At 41.6% G+C, this 14499-nt stretch overlaps 2 protein-coding genes and 1 pseudogene across 2 annotated transcripts; all 3 read left to right on the top strand.

Annotated features, from left to right (window-relative positions):
* Positions 1-71: 71 nt before the first annotated feature.
* LOC115160744 (D-3-phosphoglycerate dehydrogenase) lies at positions 72-6229 on the top strand. The gene is made up of 12 exons (XM_029711100.1): positions 72-317; positions 924-1075; positions 1210-1275; positions 2884-2938; positions 3114-3212; positions 3305-3437; positions 3520-3668; positions 3779-3931; positions 4681-4819; positions 5120-5247; positions 5356-5572; positions 5847-6229. The coding sequence occupies exons 1-12, from the start codon at positions 180-182 to the stop codon at positions 5999-6001; spliced, it is 1584 nt and encodes a 527-aa protein (XP_029566960.1). The 5' UTR covers positions 72-179; the 3' UTR covers positions 6002-6229.
* LOC115161483 (kelch-like protein 23) lies at positions 6002-9987 on the top strand (annotated as a pseudogene).
* A 199-nt stretch (positions 9988-10186) lies between these two features.
* LOC115160745 (lupus La protein homolog B) lies at positions 10187-14246 on the top strand. The gene is made up of 12 exons (XM_029711101.1): positions 10187-10299; positions 11462-11525; positions 11651-11754; positions 11875-12049; positions 12147-12254; positions 12337-12440; positions 12532-12603; positions 12684-12726; positions 12958-13095; positions 13189-13375; positions 13452-13571; positions 13710-14246. Exons 2-12 carry the CDS (start codon positions 11469-11471, stop codon positions 13802-13804), a joined length of 1203 nt encoding a protein of 400 aa, XP_029566961.1. The 5' UTR covers positions 10187-10299; positions 11462-11468; the 3' UTR covers positions 13805-14246.
* The last annotated feature ends 253 nt before the right edge of the window (positions 14247-14499 follow it).

A 14499-nucleotide genomic window follows, 5' to 3' on the forward strand; every position in this document is an offset into this window, starting at 1 on the left:
CCACGTCAGAAACTGGAGATGAGAAGAGGCGGGTTTACTTTGAATGGGGCAGTCCTTATCCGAAATGTTCATTCAAAACCAACTGAATTGAGAACTTTTCAGTGTCTGTCCACCAGCAGCTTACGTAAAGGCTCACTCATCCATCTGTGAAACTGTCCGCAGCTGTTGAGAACAGCAAAATGGCCCCAGTATCTATTAAACGCATTTTAATCAGTGAAAGTGTTGATCCTTGTTGTAAGAAGATCCTGCAAGAAAATGGAATCCAAGTTACGGAGAAGCAAAACATGAGTAAGGATGATTTGATTGCAGAGATCAAGGTAGGGGTTTACATATTTTCCTAATTTTGCATCCATTACATTTTTGTTGCACGATGTCTATCTAAAATGTGCAACAAAAGCATTTCACCATTGGTATCAAACTTATAATACGGAAAAAGTATATCGCGTTTGGTTATTGGTTGAATAACCGCGTGTCTCTGAAGTAACACGCAACGATTTCTGCGTTTCAGAAAACAGTATATTATTTAAAATCAGTTGCAGTTTAGATGATAAAAGCAAGGTATTGCTTGTGCGTTCCTATCATCTGGTGTCGATTGTTAGTACCGCCTTCTTGTGAATCTGATGCAACTGCGCCAGAGATTTACTGATTTCCCTTGTTTGGCCGATGGAAACACCAGGATCACATTTAGACCGGGGCTTTTTATCTTCTCTACCTTGGACTATACATCAATTACACCAGCCCAAAGGCTGCTAATCTAATGACACCATGTTATGTCCAAATCAATCATTTCAATGAGTTTGACGCATGCACAAATTACAACTATAAGATCATTCTTAACTTCTTCAAACTACTCCAATGAATAACAGATAATTATCATGCAATGTCACTATGCAAGTCATTTTGTCTGTTCATTCCCTCTCCAGGACTATGATGGCCTTGTCGTTAGATCTGCAACAAAGGTGACAGCTGATGTCATCAATGCTACTGGTAACCTCCAAATCATTGGAAGAGCTGGGACTGGCGTTGACAACGTGGATGTAGATGCTGCCACTAAAAAGGGCATCATTGTTATGAAGTAAGTGTAATTCGAAATAAGTTATGAGTTTATGCATCGGTGTATAGTTTCAAGGCAGTTCTGTTTTAAATCAAATCTCCACAGATCTGGCTTTTCCCTAAACATTAGACTATCGTGTAAATTATATTTTCTAGCACACCAAGTGGCAACACTATCAGTGCTGCAGAGCTGACATGCACCCTTTTGATGAGCCTCTCAAGGTAAGACACTAAAACAGAATACCTCTGCATATTTCATTGCTTTGCACAATACAGAAAGTATCCTGACCCCTTGACTTCTTCCACATTTACATTACAGCCTTATTCTAAAATGGAGCATTTTTATCTACACACAATACCCCAAAATGACAGTGAAAACAGGTTGACATTTTTGCTAATAAAAAAAAACATAAGTATTCAGACCCTTTGCTATGAGACTTAATTGAGCTCAGGTGCATCCTGCTTCCATTGAAAATCCTTGATGTTTCTTCAACTTGATTGGAGTCCACCTGTGGTAAATTCTATTGATTGGACATGATTTGGAAAGGCACACAACTGTCTATATGAAGTCCCACAGTTGACAGCGCATGTCAGAGCAAAAACCAAGCCATAAGGTCAAAGGAATTGTCTGTAAAGCTCCGAGACCTGTGTCGTGGCACACATCTGGGTAAGGGTACCAAACAATGGATGCAGCATTGAAGGTCCCCAAGAACAGTGGCCTCCATTCTTAAATGGAAGAAGTTTAGAACCACCAAGACTCTTCCTAGAGCTGACTGCCTGGCCAAACTGAACAATTGGGGGAGAAGGGCCTTGGTCAGGGAGCTGACCAAGTACCTGATGGTCACTCTGACAGCGCTCTAGAGTTCCTCTGTGAAGATGGGAGAACCTTCCAGAAGGACAACCATCTCTGCAGCACTCCACCAATCAGGCCTTTACGGTAGAGTGGCCAGATGGAAGGCACTCCTCAGAAGGAAAATGACAGCCTGCTTGGAATTTGCCAAAAGGCACCTGAAGACTCTGACCACGAGAAACAAGATTCTCTGGTCTGATATAACCAAGATTGAACTATTTTGCCTGAATGCCAAGCGTCTCGTTTGGAGGAAACCTGGCACCATCCCTATGGTGAAGCACGGTGGTGGCAGCATCATGCTGTGGGGATGTTTTTCAGTGGCAGGGACTAGGAGACTAGTCCGGTTCAAGGGAAAGATGAGCGGTGCAAAGTACAGAGTTCCTTGATGAAAACCTGCTCAGGACCTCAGACTGGGGTGAAGATTCACCTTCCAACAGGACAATGACCCTAAGCACACAGCCAAGACAACGCAGGAGTGGCTTTGGGACAAGTGGCCCAGCCAGAGCCCGGACCTGAACCCAATCTAAAATCTCTGGCGAGACCTGAAAAATGGCTGTGCAGCGACGCTCCTCATCCAACCTGACAGAGTTTGAGAGGATCTGCAGAGAAGAATGGGAGAAACTCTCCAAATACAGATGTGCCAAGCTTGTTGCATCATAACCAAGACTCAAGGCTGTAATCGCTGCCAAAGTTGCTTCAACAAAGTACTGTGTAAAGGGTCTGAATACTTATTTAAATGTGATATTTAAGTTTAAATTTAACAAATTTGTTAACATTTCTAAAAACTAGTTTTTGCTTTGTCAATATGGAGTATTGTGTGTAGATTGAGGGATTATTTGTTTCTATCCATGCAAGAATAAAGCTGTAACGTAACAATGTGGAAGAAGTCAAGAGGTCTGAATACTTTCCGAATGCATTGTCCTTCTCAAACTTTTACAGAAAAGTTTGATTAACTCGATTCAAAATCATTATCTTCCTAGACATGTGCCACAAGCAGCCATGTCCATGAAGGCAGGGAACTGGGATCGTAAAAAGGTAGAGTATTTTGGCTTCCCTCATTAGGAGTTTCATTTTGACACACAAAGCAATTACTGTCGCGTGGTCTACCCCAGTGTTCAGCCAGTCATCAGTAATCAAATCTGATCTTTAAATCTGTGGAGTCTCACTCTCCTCAGGGAACTGGATCAAAGTTGTGTTAATGATTTCGCAGTTCATGGGTGCAGAGATGTACGGCAAAATACTTGGAATAGTTGGACTTGGAAGAATTGGAAAGGAAGTTGCCACCAGAATGCAGTCCTTTGGCATGAAGGTCAGTTCAAAATCCTGTTTCTGCTTTTCACAATCTTTCAAAGCTGCCTACTGTAGTATTTAGACAATACTATTTGAATCTGCTTTCGGCAGACCATCGGCTATGATCCAATCACTCCTCCTGAGGTGACTGCTACCTGGGGGGTGGAGCAGATGTCCCTGGAACAGCTGTGGCCCCAGTGTGATTACATCACCGTCCACACGCCCCTCATGCCTTCTACAGCTGGTGAGTTTTACATAAATGTCATGGTTGTGGTACTGGAGGGTGAAAAGCACTTTTCCACTTGAGGTAAAGTTGTTTCTCCTAGGACTACTGAACGACACCTCATTTGCTAAGTGCAAGAAAGGTGTGAAGGTCGTGAACTGTGCACGCGGGGGCATCATCGATGAGGATGCTCTCCTCAGAGCTTTGGAGTCTGGACAGTGTGGAGGGGCTGGCCTCGATGTTTTTGTTGAGGCAAGAATATCATCACTTAAATCACCTAAACATTAAGTTCCATTTTGGTATTAATTGTCTACCCCCTGTATTGACATTCACTAACATCATGGTATTCCGTTCTTTCCCAGGAACCCCCAAAGAACCGTGCCCTGGTGAACCATCCCAATGTGATTAGCTGTCCTCATCTGGGTGCCAGTACAAAGGAGGCCCAGGCACGCTGTGGACAGGACATCGCTCTGCAGATTGTGGACATGGTGATGGGCAAGGGCCTGGTTGGAGCAGTGAGTATAAGGGCACAGAGCGAGACCCAGATGCAGACACGGGAGGCAGATGGTTAGAGTCTCTGATATTTATTATAATCTAAGGGGCAGGCAAGAGAACGGTCGTGGACAGGTAAAAGATCATAAGGTCAGAGTCCAGGAGGTACAGAGTGGCAGGCAGGCTCGAGGTCAGGGCAGGCAGTATGGTCAGGCAGGCGGGTTCACAGTTGAGGCAGGCAAGGGTAAAAACCAGGAGGACTAGCAAAAGAGCGAATCGAAGGAGCATGGAAAAACACACTGCTTGACAAGATGAACAGGGAACATCCGAATAAATACCCAGGGACTAATGGGGAAAACGGTTGACACCTAGAGTTGGGTGCAGACAATCACAGACGGGTGAAACAGATAGTTCTACACTTTTCTATTGCGGTCAAGCAAATGACTATTGGTGACCGATTCTAATGGGTTCTTTCTTTGATGGTTTCACTGTTGCAATAGTTAAAAAAACTGCTCTCAGACCTTAAACAATGTAACCCTCAAAATGTTCAAACTATTCTGATGGTTTCATTGCAAGGATGTATATTCAATATTGAATCATACTTGGAAACACAATTAGTTTTCCACATGAAGTGTTGTGAAACCAGTTGCTTTAATTGTGAAATTTCATGGGAAAAAACAATGCAGCTCAATACAATAGATCTTATCTTTCCAAAATGAAGCACAACCACATTTGATTGGTCACATTACATGTGGTGTGTGTGTGCGCGCAGGTGAATGCCCAGGTTTTGGCAAGCACATTCTCCCCTGGGTCTCACCAGTGGATCAAACTAGGAGAGGCCATAGGAGTTGTGCTGAGATCATGCACCACCTCTAAACAGCCCTTCAGCCAAGTCCAAATCACAACTCAAGGTAAGCACTGCAAGGCCTTAGACTGTCCTTATATTCTTCAATTCCTTTATTTTTTTCTGAAACTGCTGAACAGGCTTGATGGATTAAAAGATTTTGCAGGAAAGCCTGTCAACATTTCATAACCATTTCATAACCAGTCTTCTCAGATCACTGATTGGCAGGGAAAGGAGACGTTGGATGCCGTTCTGGCATACAGGTATTAGGGGCAGGTGGTGTTGTGCCCTTTGGTTTGTCTCCCCCTTGTGGTATAATCTTGTATTTCAAACTGAACATGGTTTCTTTTTTGTTATCACAAACTAGGAGACTGCTTGAAAGGTTCCTCTGGTTATATGACTTCAGCAGTAATGGTTGGATTACTTACTGATGTTTCCAAGAGTTGCCCCAACCTGGTCAATTCACTGAGCCTGGCCAAGGAATCTGGAATCATGGTAAAATGGCCCCCATTGACACTTGGCTAAAGGTCATATTCTGTTAACTTGTGTAATTTATTAACGTTGTCTTGATTATTTATCAGATTGACTGTTTTTAAATCTCAGGTAACCAGAAACCACAGTGAGGGTCTGACTCAAGGCGCATGTGAAGTTGAGATCTCTGTCAACGGCTCCAGCTACAGAGCTACTGGTTCAGTCCAGGGAGGCGCACTAGTCTTGTTGGAGCTGAACCGTAGCGTGTTCCGACAGCCTGTGTCTCTCACTGGCAACCTGCTGTTCTTAAAGGCCGCGGCTTCTCCTCAGCTCCTGCCCTCCGTAACCGGTGAGAAATGAATTTGACGTTGTAACATCACGATTGACTTATCGAGATCGTAGGAGCTATAATCCCTCTATGCAGCGCCAGGTATAGCCCTTTTTCGCTACTTGAATAATACATTTTTTAAGTATGCAGTCTTAACCCATACTTTTTCTGCCTCTTCACATCAGGATGTGTTTACACTGAACTAGCACTTGACAGCAAGCTTCTCTCTAGCTGTAAATGTCAGATGACCAGAATAACTTTATTTTAAACTGGCTGTCTCCCACTCTTTCCTCAGGTTTGCTGGCCACGGCAGGAGTGGAAATGGAGTCATTCAGTGCCCCTGCAGCTCGTAATGGAGATCAGTGGTATTGTGTGGGGTTATCCTCTCTCTTGGGGGACCTTGGTGCTTTAAAACCTTTAGTGAAAGAAGCAGCACAGCTCTCTGTGTAAATGGCAGTGAGAGCATTGTTACAATGCTGAGGGACCAGTAGAGCATTCCAATGTCTAAAAATCTAACCACTGATTACTTAAATAATCTCAATGGTTTCTTGGCATTTTAACATTGCAATACTTGGTTTACAACACAAGCACGTAGAAGTTACTAAAAATGCACCTCTGTTATTTCTATTGTAGTGATGCTGGCCTTATGTAGCGTTTAATAAAATTGTTACATCATTACACTTGTTTATTTTTGTTGTATTCTCTATTTGCTTGTGTTTGGTAAATGTTCTCAATGTAAACACACCAGGAGGAGGGTAGCTGAAATGGGTGAACAAAAAACAACTCCTCTCAACCTGTCAATCAACTCTAATGCGTTTGCTGTGCATCCTAGGTTTCTATGGTGACTAGTCTATTACTAGTATTTGGTATTCCCTTGGGTGCAATAAAAATAACATCTGCTATGTTATAGACTACCAGCCTCTTAGTAATTTAGATTTTAAAAAACATTTAATAAATTTTAAACCGTGACGGTGGAAGTCAAATTTCCATCACTTAGATGATTCTACGTTGCAGTGAGGTTGTAAACCGCAATCGGTGTTAGTCAAGGTTTGACGTCGAGCTTGTTCATGGCACCACACTACAATCTCGTGTTAGACTATGCAATCTAAATCCATATTCGGCTAAAACTGCCTTTGCAACGAAAGAGACTGGATGCGAAGTGGTTCTTCGCAGTGGGGGAATTGCTCAATTTAATTGAAATAGGCGGCCAACCATATCGTTTTTTGGTTCACTTGTGGTATTGGAGTCTCCTTGTGCGCATCGATGCTGTCTAGGCTCATTCTCCGTGGTAGGAGAATGCGTGTCCAGGAAATAACTGGAATGCTAATAAACTAAAGCCGTCTGCTTGGCTTTATTATCTGGGAAGCTGACTGGAGTAATATGGAGCAGGATAACAGACAGCGACTAACTACACAAGGAGAGGAAAAAATCGGACAGGTGTGCAGCCACGGTCCTGAGCTAATTTAAGGTAATTGCGAGGCCTTGTCAGAGCGCTCAAACAAAAGCACTGCGAGCGCCGGTTTAGTACAGAACGTGCCGTTATATGGTGGAAAGGTAAGCGTGAACGAGGGACTGTTGCGTTGAAGCGTAATGATTGGAATCAAGTGATTTAGGAATGGGAAGTTGTGTGCTGCTGATTATGACACGAGATACTTAATTTCCCGTCATCGTAGCGGACTCATGCGTGGATAGATATAAATAGCCATAATGTTTTAGCCTATGTTTGTAATAGTGTGACTGTACAGATGAACGCCTATATATATATATATATGCGGTTTAACCTTAATGCTGTAAGACTTTAGTTTTAATTTTCAAATGTTCTCCTCAGGCTTGTTGAATTAATGGGACACCAGAAATAAACACTCCAAAGGTAAATGCTAGACATTCTCTTCATTTTCTAGCCATCATGTCTGACAGAGGAAAATAAAGCTACATTTATGACTTGCGGCATCCCCAGCCGAATGAGCTATTGGATGGGGTGAAAAAATTCGACATAGGTGACATTCACACATATCACCCTACAATGTGCCACAGGACAAGTCTTTCACTGTCACAAGGCAGTTTTGTCAGCTCACCGCTCTTATTTTAAAGTCATGTTCACAGCTGACATGAAGGCACGGTCAAACAACCTCTTCAAACTGACTGGGATTGATTATGAACTTCTGAGTGCTTTGGTGAACTACATATACACTTCCAGGGTGAGCATCACTGAGACAAATGTACAGAGCCTGCTGGAGGCAGCAGACCTACAGTTAAACTCGGTGAAGACTGCTTGCAAGGACTTCCTTATACGCATCCTGGATGTGGACAACTGCCCTGGAATGCACTCTTTTGCTGTGCTGCACCTCTGCCCTGAGCTGGAGGCACGAAGGGTAATGCCCATACAACAACAGGAGGAGTTCTTAGAGGTGAACTACGACAAGTTGAGTTCAGTCAACGTATGGAACGACGAAGTTCTCCTGGATGCTGTGGTCAAATGGCTCACCCATGACTTTCTTAACCGTGTTGATCACATTCAGAACCTACTTTGTTGTATCCATCTTGAGTTGGATGAGATGCACTTCAAGACTGCCCTGGATGTACAGAGACCATGCTTACTGGGCAATGAGGGAAAAGTAAGGTCATTTATTGTCCACGCTTTGAAGACCAACTGCAAAGAGACTTCAACAAGCAGGAAAAAAACTGTCAAGCATGTATGTTATTGGAGGGAACTATTGGCATCCACTCTGAAGTCCACATATGGGATCCAATAAGCAACATATGGGTGCAAGGAAAATATATGACTGACCAGATGAGAGCTATATTTGTGACTGGGGTTTATAAAACAGACTATTGAAGTCCTCGACACAGTTTGGATTTATAATGGTGATTTCGATGAGTGGACAGTGGGATGCCCCATGATCACTGCCAGATACTACCACTGTTCTGTGGTTTGACATGGCTGTATCTACGCTATAGGAGGGTACAGAGTGGGAGCTATACAACTTGAGACTGAATTCTATGACCCCTTATAAAAAATAAATGATTCCCTACAGCCAACATGATTCAAAGTATGAAAACATAAATAGAACAACTATACAGAAAGGAGTTTGTTACAATGAGAAGACTCCTAGGCAAACATGTAAGCCTGTGTCGCTCTATTGCACTGTCATTGTGTCTTGAATTTGTCCGTTATACATGGTTGTCTGGGCCACTGATTCTCAGCCAATGACCTGTAAATAATGATTTAAGTTATTCTGCACATTCAAATAACATGTCAAATATTTCACAGAGTACTAATGAAATCATTATTGTTTTGTCATTCCGCTGTTCACTCTTCTTGATAAAAGGCTTCTTCTTTCAAAGGTGTAGGAAATACCACTTGTTGTGTCATAAATGGCACAATATTTGTGACTGGGGGCCACTATGGATCCAGAGGAGGCAGCACCTATGAAAAAATTCAGGCCTACAAGCCGGACATCAATGAGTGGATCATTGTCACAAAACTCCTCATCCAGGTATGACACATTTCAAAGGAAGTGGACATATATTTTCATTTGTATGGAATATATTTAGTCAGGAAATCATTCTGTCTTTATGCTTTCAGAGTATGGCCTGTTCTCTGAACAACAAGCTGTACTTGGGAGGACAGACTAGGATGAGATCCAGAGAGAGATGAGTGGAGGCAGTTGTCAATGATGGAGAGGATGGAGTGTGGTGCTGTAGTGATCAATGGCTACATCTATGTGACCGGGGGATATTCCTATTCAAAGGAGATGTATCTGCAGAGCATTGAGAAGTATGACCCTGAGCTGGACACCTGGGAAGTTGTGGGAAACCTCCGCAGCCCAGCAAGCACACACGGCTGCATTTGGATTCATAGTGTGTTGTGTCTTTCAATGTACTTTTACAACAAACCTCAACTAAATCCCATAGATGCAAGTCCTTTGTGCCATACTGATCATGTGTGACAGGTGCTAAGAATCTTTATACAAAAAGTTACATTATTCAGAGCATCTTTATAACCATTTGGCCAAAAACAAATGTTCAATGACAAATGACTGCTGCTGGTTTAATATTACAAAAAGAGCACATCATTTTCAATCCACTTACATTGAATGGCTTCTAACACACTGGTTCTCATGCACTTTAACACTACCATTTGTGTACTTTTATACTGGTTAACCTGATAAAGCACTGATATGCACAAATGCACAGTTTTTAAACAAATCTCTACACTTGAAGCACAAATGTCACCAGGAGGGTATCAACCTTACATCTGAATCTTAGGGTTTGGGATATGCACAATTAATCAGTTTTCCTTTGTGGAGACCTCGGATTCTGAATGTAAATGTTTTTTTTTTTACTAAAACAACTGTCCTGTGGCTGATTGATGTGGTTCATGCACCTGATTTTACTTGATAAATGTAACGTCCATCTACAAGATGATGCTCATAGATGTGGTGGTTGTATGTTCATTGATTTCGTAGAGTGTGATGTGTGAATTCTGCCTACTGCCCAAATATTTTCTAACAAATCAATTAACACGTGTAAATAGAAATACAATATTTACCAAAACCTTTGACCGTAAGGTACTTCCGCAGCAGTCAGGTGGCGCTGTAGTCCCGGGTGCAGTGCAGAAAGCAATTTGTTTTGGCCCTCAATGTGCTCCGTAGAACGTGCTTGCTTGCCAACGTGATTTAGCTGAGTGTGGTAGAAAGTCTTCTGAAGAATCAGCATCTCTGCAGGTAGCAGGTGAATTTATCACAGTAAGTAAATCTGTTACAATTTAACAGCGGTAGATATTCATATACAATGCGTTTTATTTTGGAAAGAACAGTCCTATTGTATTTTTGAGGCCCGTGGAGAAAATAAGCAGTTGATCGCTAGTAAGCTAACGAGTTAGCACACAGTTCATGTAGCCAGAGAGGAAGAGGCGAAGCGAGATAATTTACTCCGCCCAAAATCGGTCCACGAAAATAAGACAACGAATTGAGGAATTCGTTGTAAATTGAATTTCTAATTTACTACGCGAGGCATATTTGATCAAATATAAGTTTCGTAGTGGTTAGGTTGTTAATAATCCAATGATCTAAGTGGTCGCACGTGGCATTTCGGCAACTTTGAAAAACGACTTTATATCGGAGGAGTGTGAACTATCTGCCCTCGTTGGCTAGAAACTACCCAGCTGATCTCGCCGCCTGCCTTCCTTCCATATTTGAGGACATGTATTTCCATTGTTTGAATTGTCACGCGACTATCTTGTCAATATAACATAATATCTTTGATGTAAGTAAGCGTTGGCCTCACTAAACTGCATCATCGTGTAAACTGCTCTTTTAGGTCATGTACTTGTTTGAATTTAGAGGCTGTTACTGTAACTACTAGTAAACGAAAAGACTTCATACAGTATGTGCATTATATAGTGCTTGGTACGCTGGGTAACATGACTGTCTTTAGCCAGGAGTGAAAACGTGGGTAACGCTTCGATCACACCGACAGTGACGTTGCATTTTGGTACACCAGAATTACATTAATTTCCAATGAAACGCTGCGTTTGCGTTGCAGTGCGTTGGGCATATGTTGGATTTATCGAACGTATGCGTCAAACTGTATGCATAGACGGCTTGACAGAAATGGTAGTAGAAGGTGAATTGTTGACCTTTTGTTGCGTACATAACTGACTGGCCTAGTTGAATAAAAATGCATATCAAGATGATGCTGCGTACTATTTCTCGCAAATAAACAGCCGGTGTGTTTGAAGCTTAAGCAAAAGCTTTTGTCAATGCATACGTCTTGCGCATGCATGTCCGTTGTGTAATTAGCTGACACGACTAGTACTTGTATCTAAAGCATTTCCCATTTGGTTAGTGTTGCTTATTGATTTGTCACATTTGGCTCTAATAATTGTCTTTGACTTGTTTTTTTCAGACGCATCATGGCAGAAAATCAAGCAATGTCTGAAGTTGAGAAGAAGGTGGCACGACAGATTGAGGTATTTTGTCATAGCAAAATGTATTCTACTGTAGCTGTATAACCAAAGATGGTGGTATTATACTGACAGCTAACCTGGATAATGCTGGTCAGCCCTGATTGACATGTTTTTCTTTATCTTCAAAGTACTACTTTGGTGATCACAACCTTCCAAGAGACAAGTTCCTCAAGGAACAGTTGCAGCTCGATGATGGCTGGGTGACCCTGGAGACCATGCTAAAGTTTAACAGGTTTGTGCAATTTACTTTTATTTGCTCAATTGGAATTTGGGACTTGATTCAGCCTACATTGTTTTTTTAGATGAGTTGCTTGCTTATAACATGATTACTAACTCTCCCTGCTATTTTCAGACTGAAATGCTTGACAACCGATCCCAACGTAATTGTTGAGTCTCTGAAAAAATCCAAGACTGGCCTTTTGGAAATGAGTGAGGATAAGACAAAAATCAGGAGAATTTCAAGCAAGCCTTTACCAGAACTGAACGATGAGTACAAAGATGCCCTCAAACACAAATCTGTGTACATTGTAAGTTGGATTTTCCAATATTTGAGATGCACCTGATTGAGATCTTACAGCTGTTTTGGAGCCCTGTGTCTGTTAAACATGTTCTATGATCTCCCAGAAAGGTTTTCCATTGGAGACAACGCTTGATGAAATTGAGGGGTGGCTGAAAGGGAAAGGCGACATAGAAAACATTCAGATGAGACGAAACTTGCAAAAGAACTTCAAGGTAATGTGGCAGGAGATATTTTTTTCCTGTTAAGATTTAACTGTTTGTAATAAAAACACACAGCATCTCCATCCATTTTCAGGGCTCAGTGTTCCTGACTTTCGACACTGAAGAAGTATCAAAGCAGTTCCTTGGACGCACAGACACCAAATCGTTCAAAGAAAATGAAATGATTGTACTGTCAAGGTATGTGGAGGCTTAGCTACCATTGCCAAGTCTCTAAGATGACCTATTGATACTGGTGAAAAATATATATTAACTCTGCTCTTGTTTTCAGAGAGGACTACCATGCAAAGAAAGCAGAGGATAGAAAACAGTTCAAAGCGGAGGCAAAGGCTAAAGCTAAACAGTGAGCACATTACTGATACTTAATAATGTTCTTTTTGTCTTATGGTGAAGTAAATTGTGCAAAATTAACTGTTTTTATAGAGACAAGGACGAAAAACAAAAACATGCAGAGGAAGAGGAAATGGTAAGATCTCGAAGTGCTATACTAAATCATTGTATGTTTTGAAGGGGGTCGTCTTCATTAGGACTAAACATTTTGAAACTGGCGTCTGTTCTTATTGGGCTAGTTTGTGTAGTACCCCCTCCAATTCAAGATGATTTTTCTCCTGTTTGTTCCTATTGAACAGGACCCTTCCCAAAACAGGGAGGTTTAAAGTTGCTCACTAGTGGTGCTCTGCTTTATTTTACATTGTAGAAATCTCTGGACGAGCAGACCGGATGCCTGCTGAAGTTCTCAGGCAATCTTGACAGTGTTTCAAGAGAGGACTTTCACGAGGTGTTCTCAGGTCATGGTCAAATCAAATGGATTGATTTCATCAGGGGTGCCAAAGAGGCAAGAATTGCAATGTAATAAACTATTTGAACCACCCTTCAATTACACAAATTAAATCGGCATAGGAAATAATCATCAATTATTATTTTAAAGGGTACCATCCTCTTCAGAGTGAGTGCTAAGGAAGCTTTTGATAAGGCCAAAGAAGCAAATGGAGGAAACTTGAAAATTAAAGACAAAGATGTTACGTGGGAGGTGGTGGAGGGAGATGCTGAGCGGGAAACTCTGAAAAAGATCATTGAAGACCAACAGGAATCTCTCAACAAACAAAGAGGCAGAGGTAACTGTGATTTCAAGGGGGGGGGTGTAATATTTCCTGTCTTATCTGATGGAACATTTCCTTTCGCTCTTTACAGGTGGCCGAAAATCAGGTGGGAGAGGGGGGAGAGGAGGACGAAGGGACAGGGGTGGACGTGATGGCAAATCACACTACCAAGGCAGAAAGACCAAATTTGATGATGGTGATAATGATGACGGTAAGAGCAGTTATGTTAATCATGCAGTATCATAGGATTCTGGTGAGACAAATGTCTCTACCAATCTTCAATGAGAAAGTAAACATTGGGACAATTGAATATGTAATATTTTCCTTTTAACTTCCATTTCTCCAATAGCACCTCCTAGTCCAAAGAAGCGAGCACTGGAAGGTGCGGGCAAAGATGCTGATGCTCCAGCTGCAAAGGTTGTCAAAACTCAGAATGGTTCTTAGAAATGAGATGTACTGCACATCTCAATGAAATATTGTATTTGAAAAGAAACTAACTGAAAACAGAACAACATTATTCCATTCCAGTGGAGGCTTCATGAGAACTGTAGAAAGTCCACCTTGATGTCAACCTAGAAAACAATTTATAAATGCAAGACTGGAAACGGTAAATTTCTACCCTGAACATATTTTTTTTTTGATGGGTTTGTCTTATTTAATTTGTTGACTGCGTCTGAACATGTAATTTCATTTCAACAGGAGCGTATTATGCTTGTTAGTCGCCTCCATACGAAGACGTGCATGTCAATAGAAAGTTGTTAATCAGTGCCATTAAATATTTCCTCAATTATTTTAATCGTGTATACTGTTGAATCCTAAAGCCCAGATCTTGTTGCTTCCTAATTTACTTTTGTGAATAGCCAATAAAATTAGATTTTTAAAAGTTTGATTCTCAGGAGAGTATTTTCAAAGCACTTGGCGTCAAGACTAATTTAGACTTTTGTCAACATTGCCCCTTAACAATTTAGATTTTTGTGGAACTTGTAGGATGCTGGCAAGTCATATCTTAGCTCTGTCAAGGAGAGAAACACGGACAGGATTGATTTGTGTACTTGTTCGGCATTTGTTACCTGCTATTACTTCCAAGTTTTTCTCCTCAGTCGCTTGCTTCTGTATGTGCTGAAATTTGGCAAAAAGAG

The sequence above is a fragment of the Salmo trutta genome, chromosome 24, assembly GCF_901001165.1.
Source record: "Salmo trutta chromosome 24, fSalTru1.1, whole genome shotgun sequence".
NCBI classification, from domain to species: Eukaryota; Metazoa; Chordata; class Actinopteri; order Salmoniformes; family Salmonidae; genus Salmo; species Salmo trutta.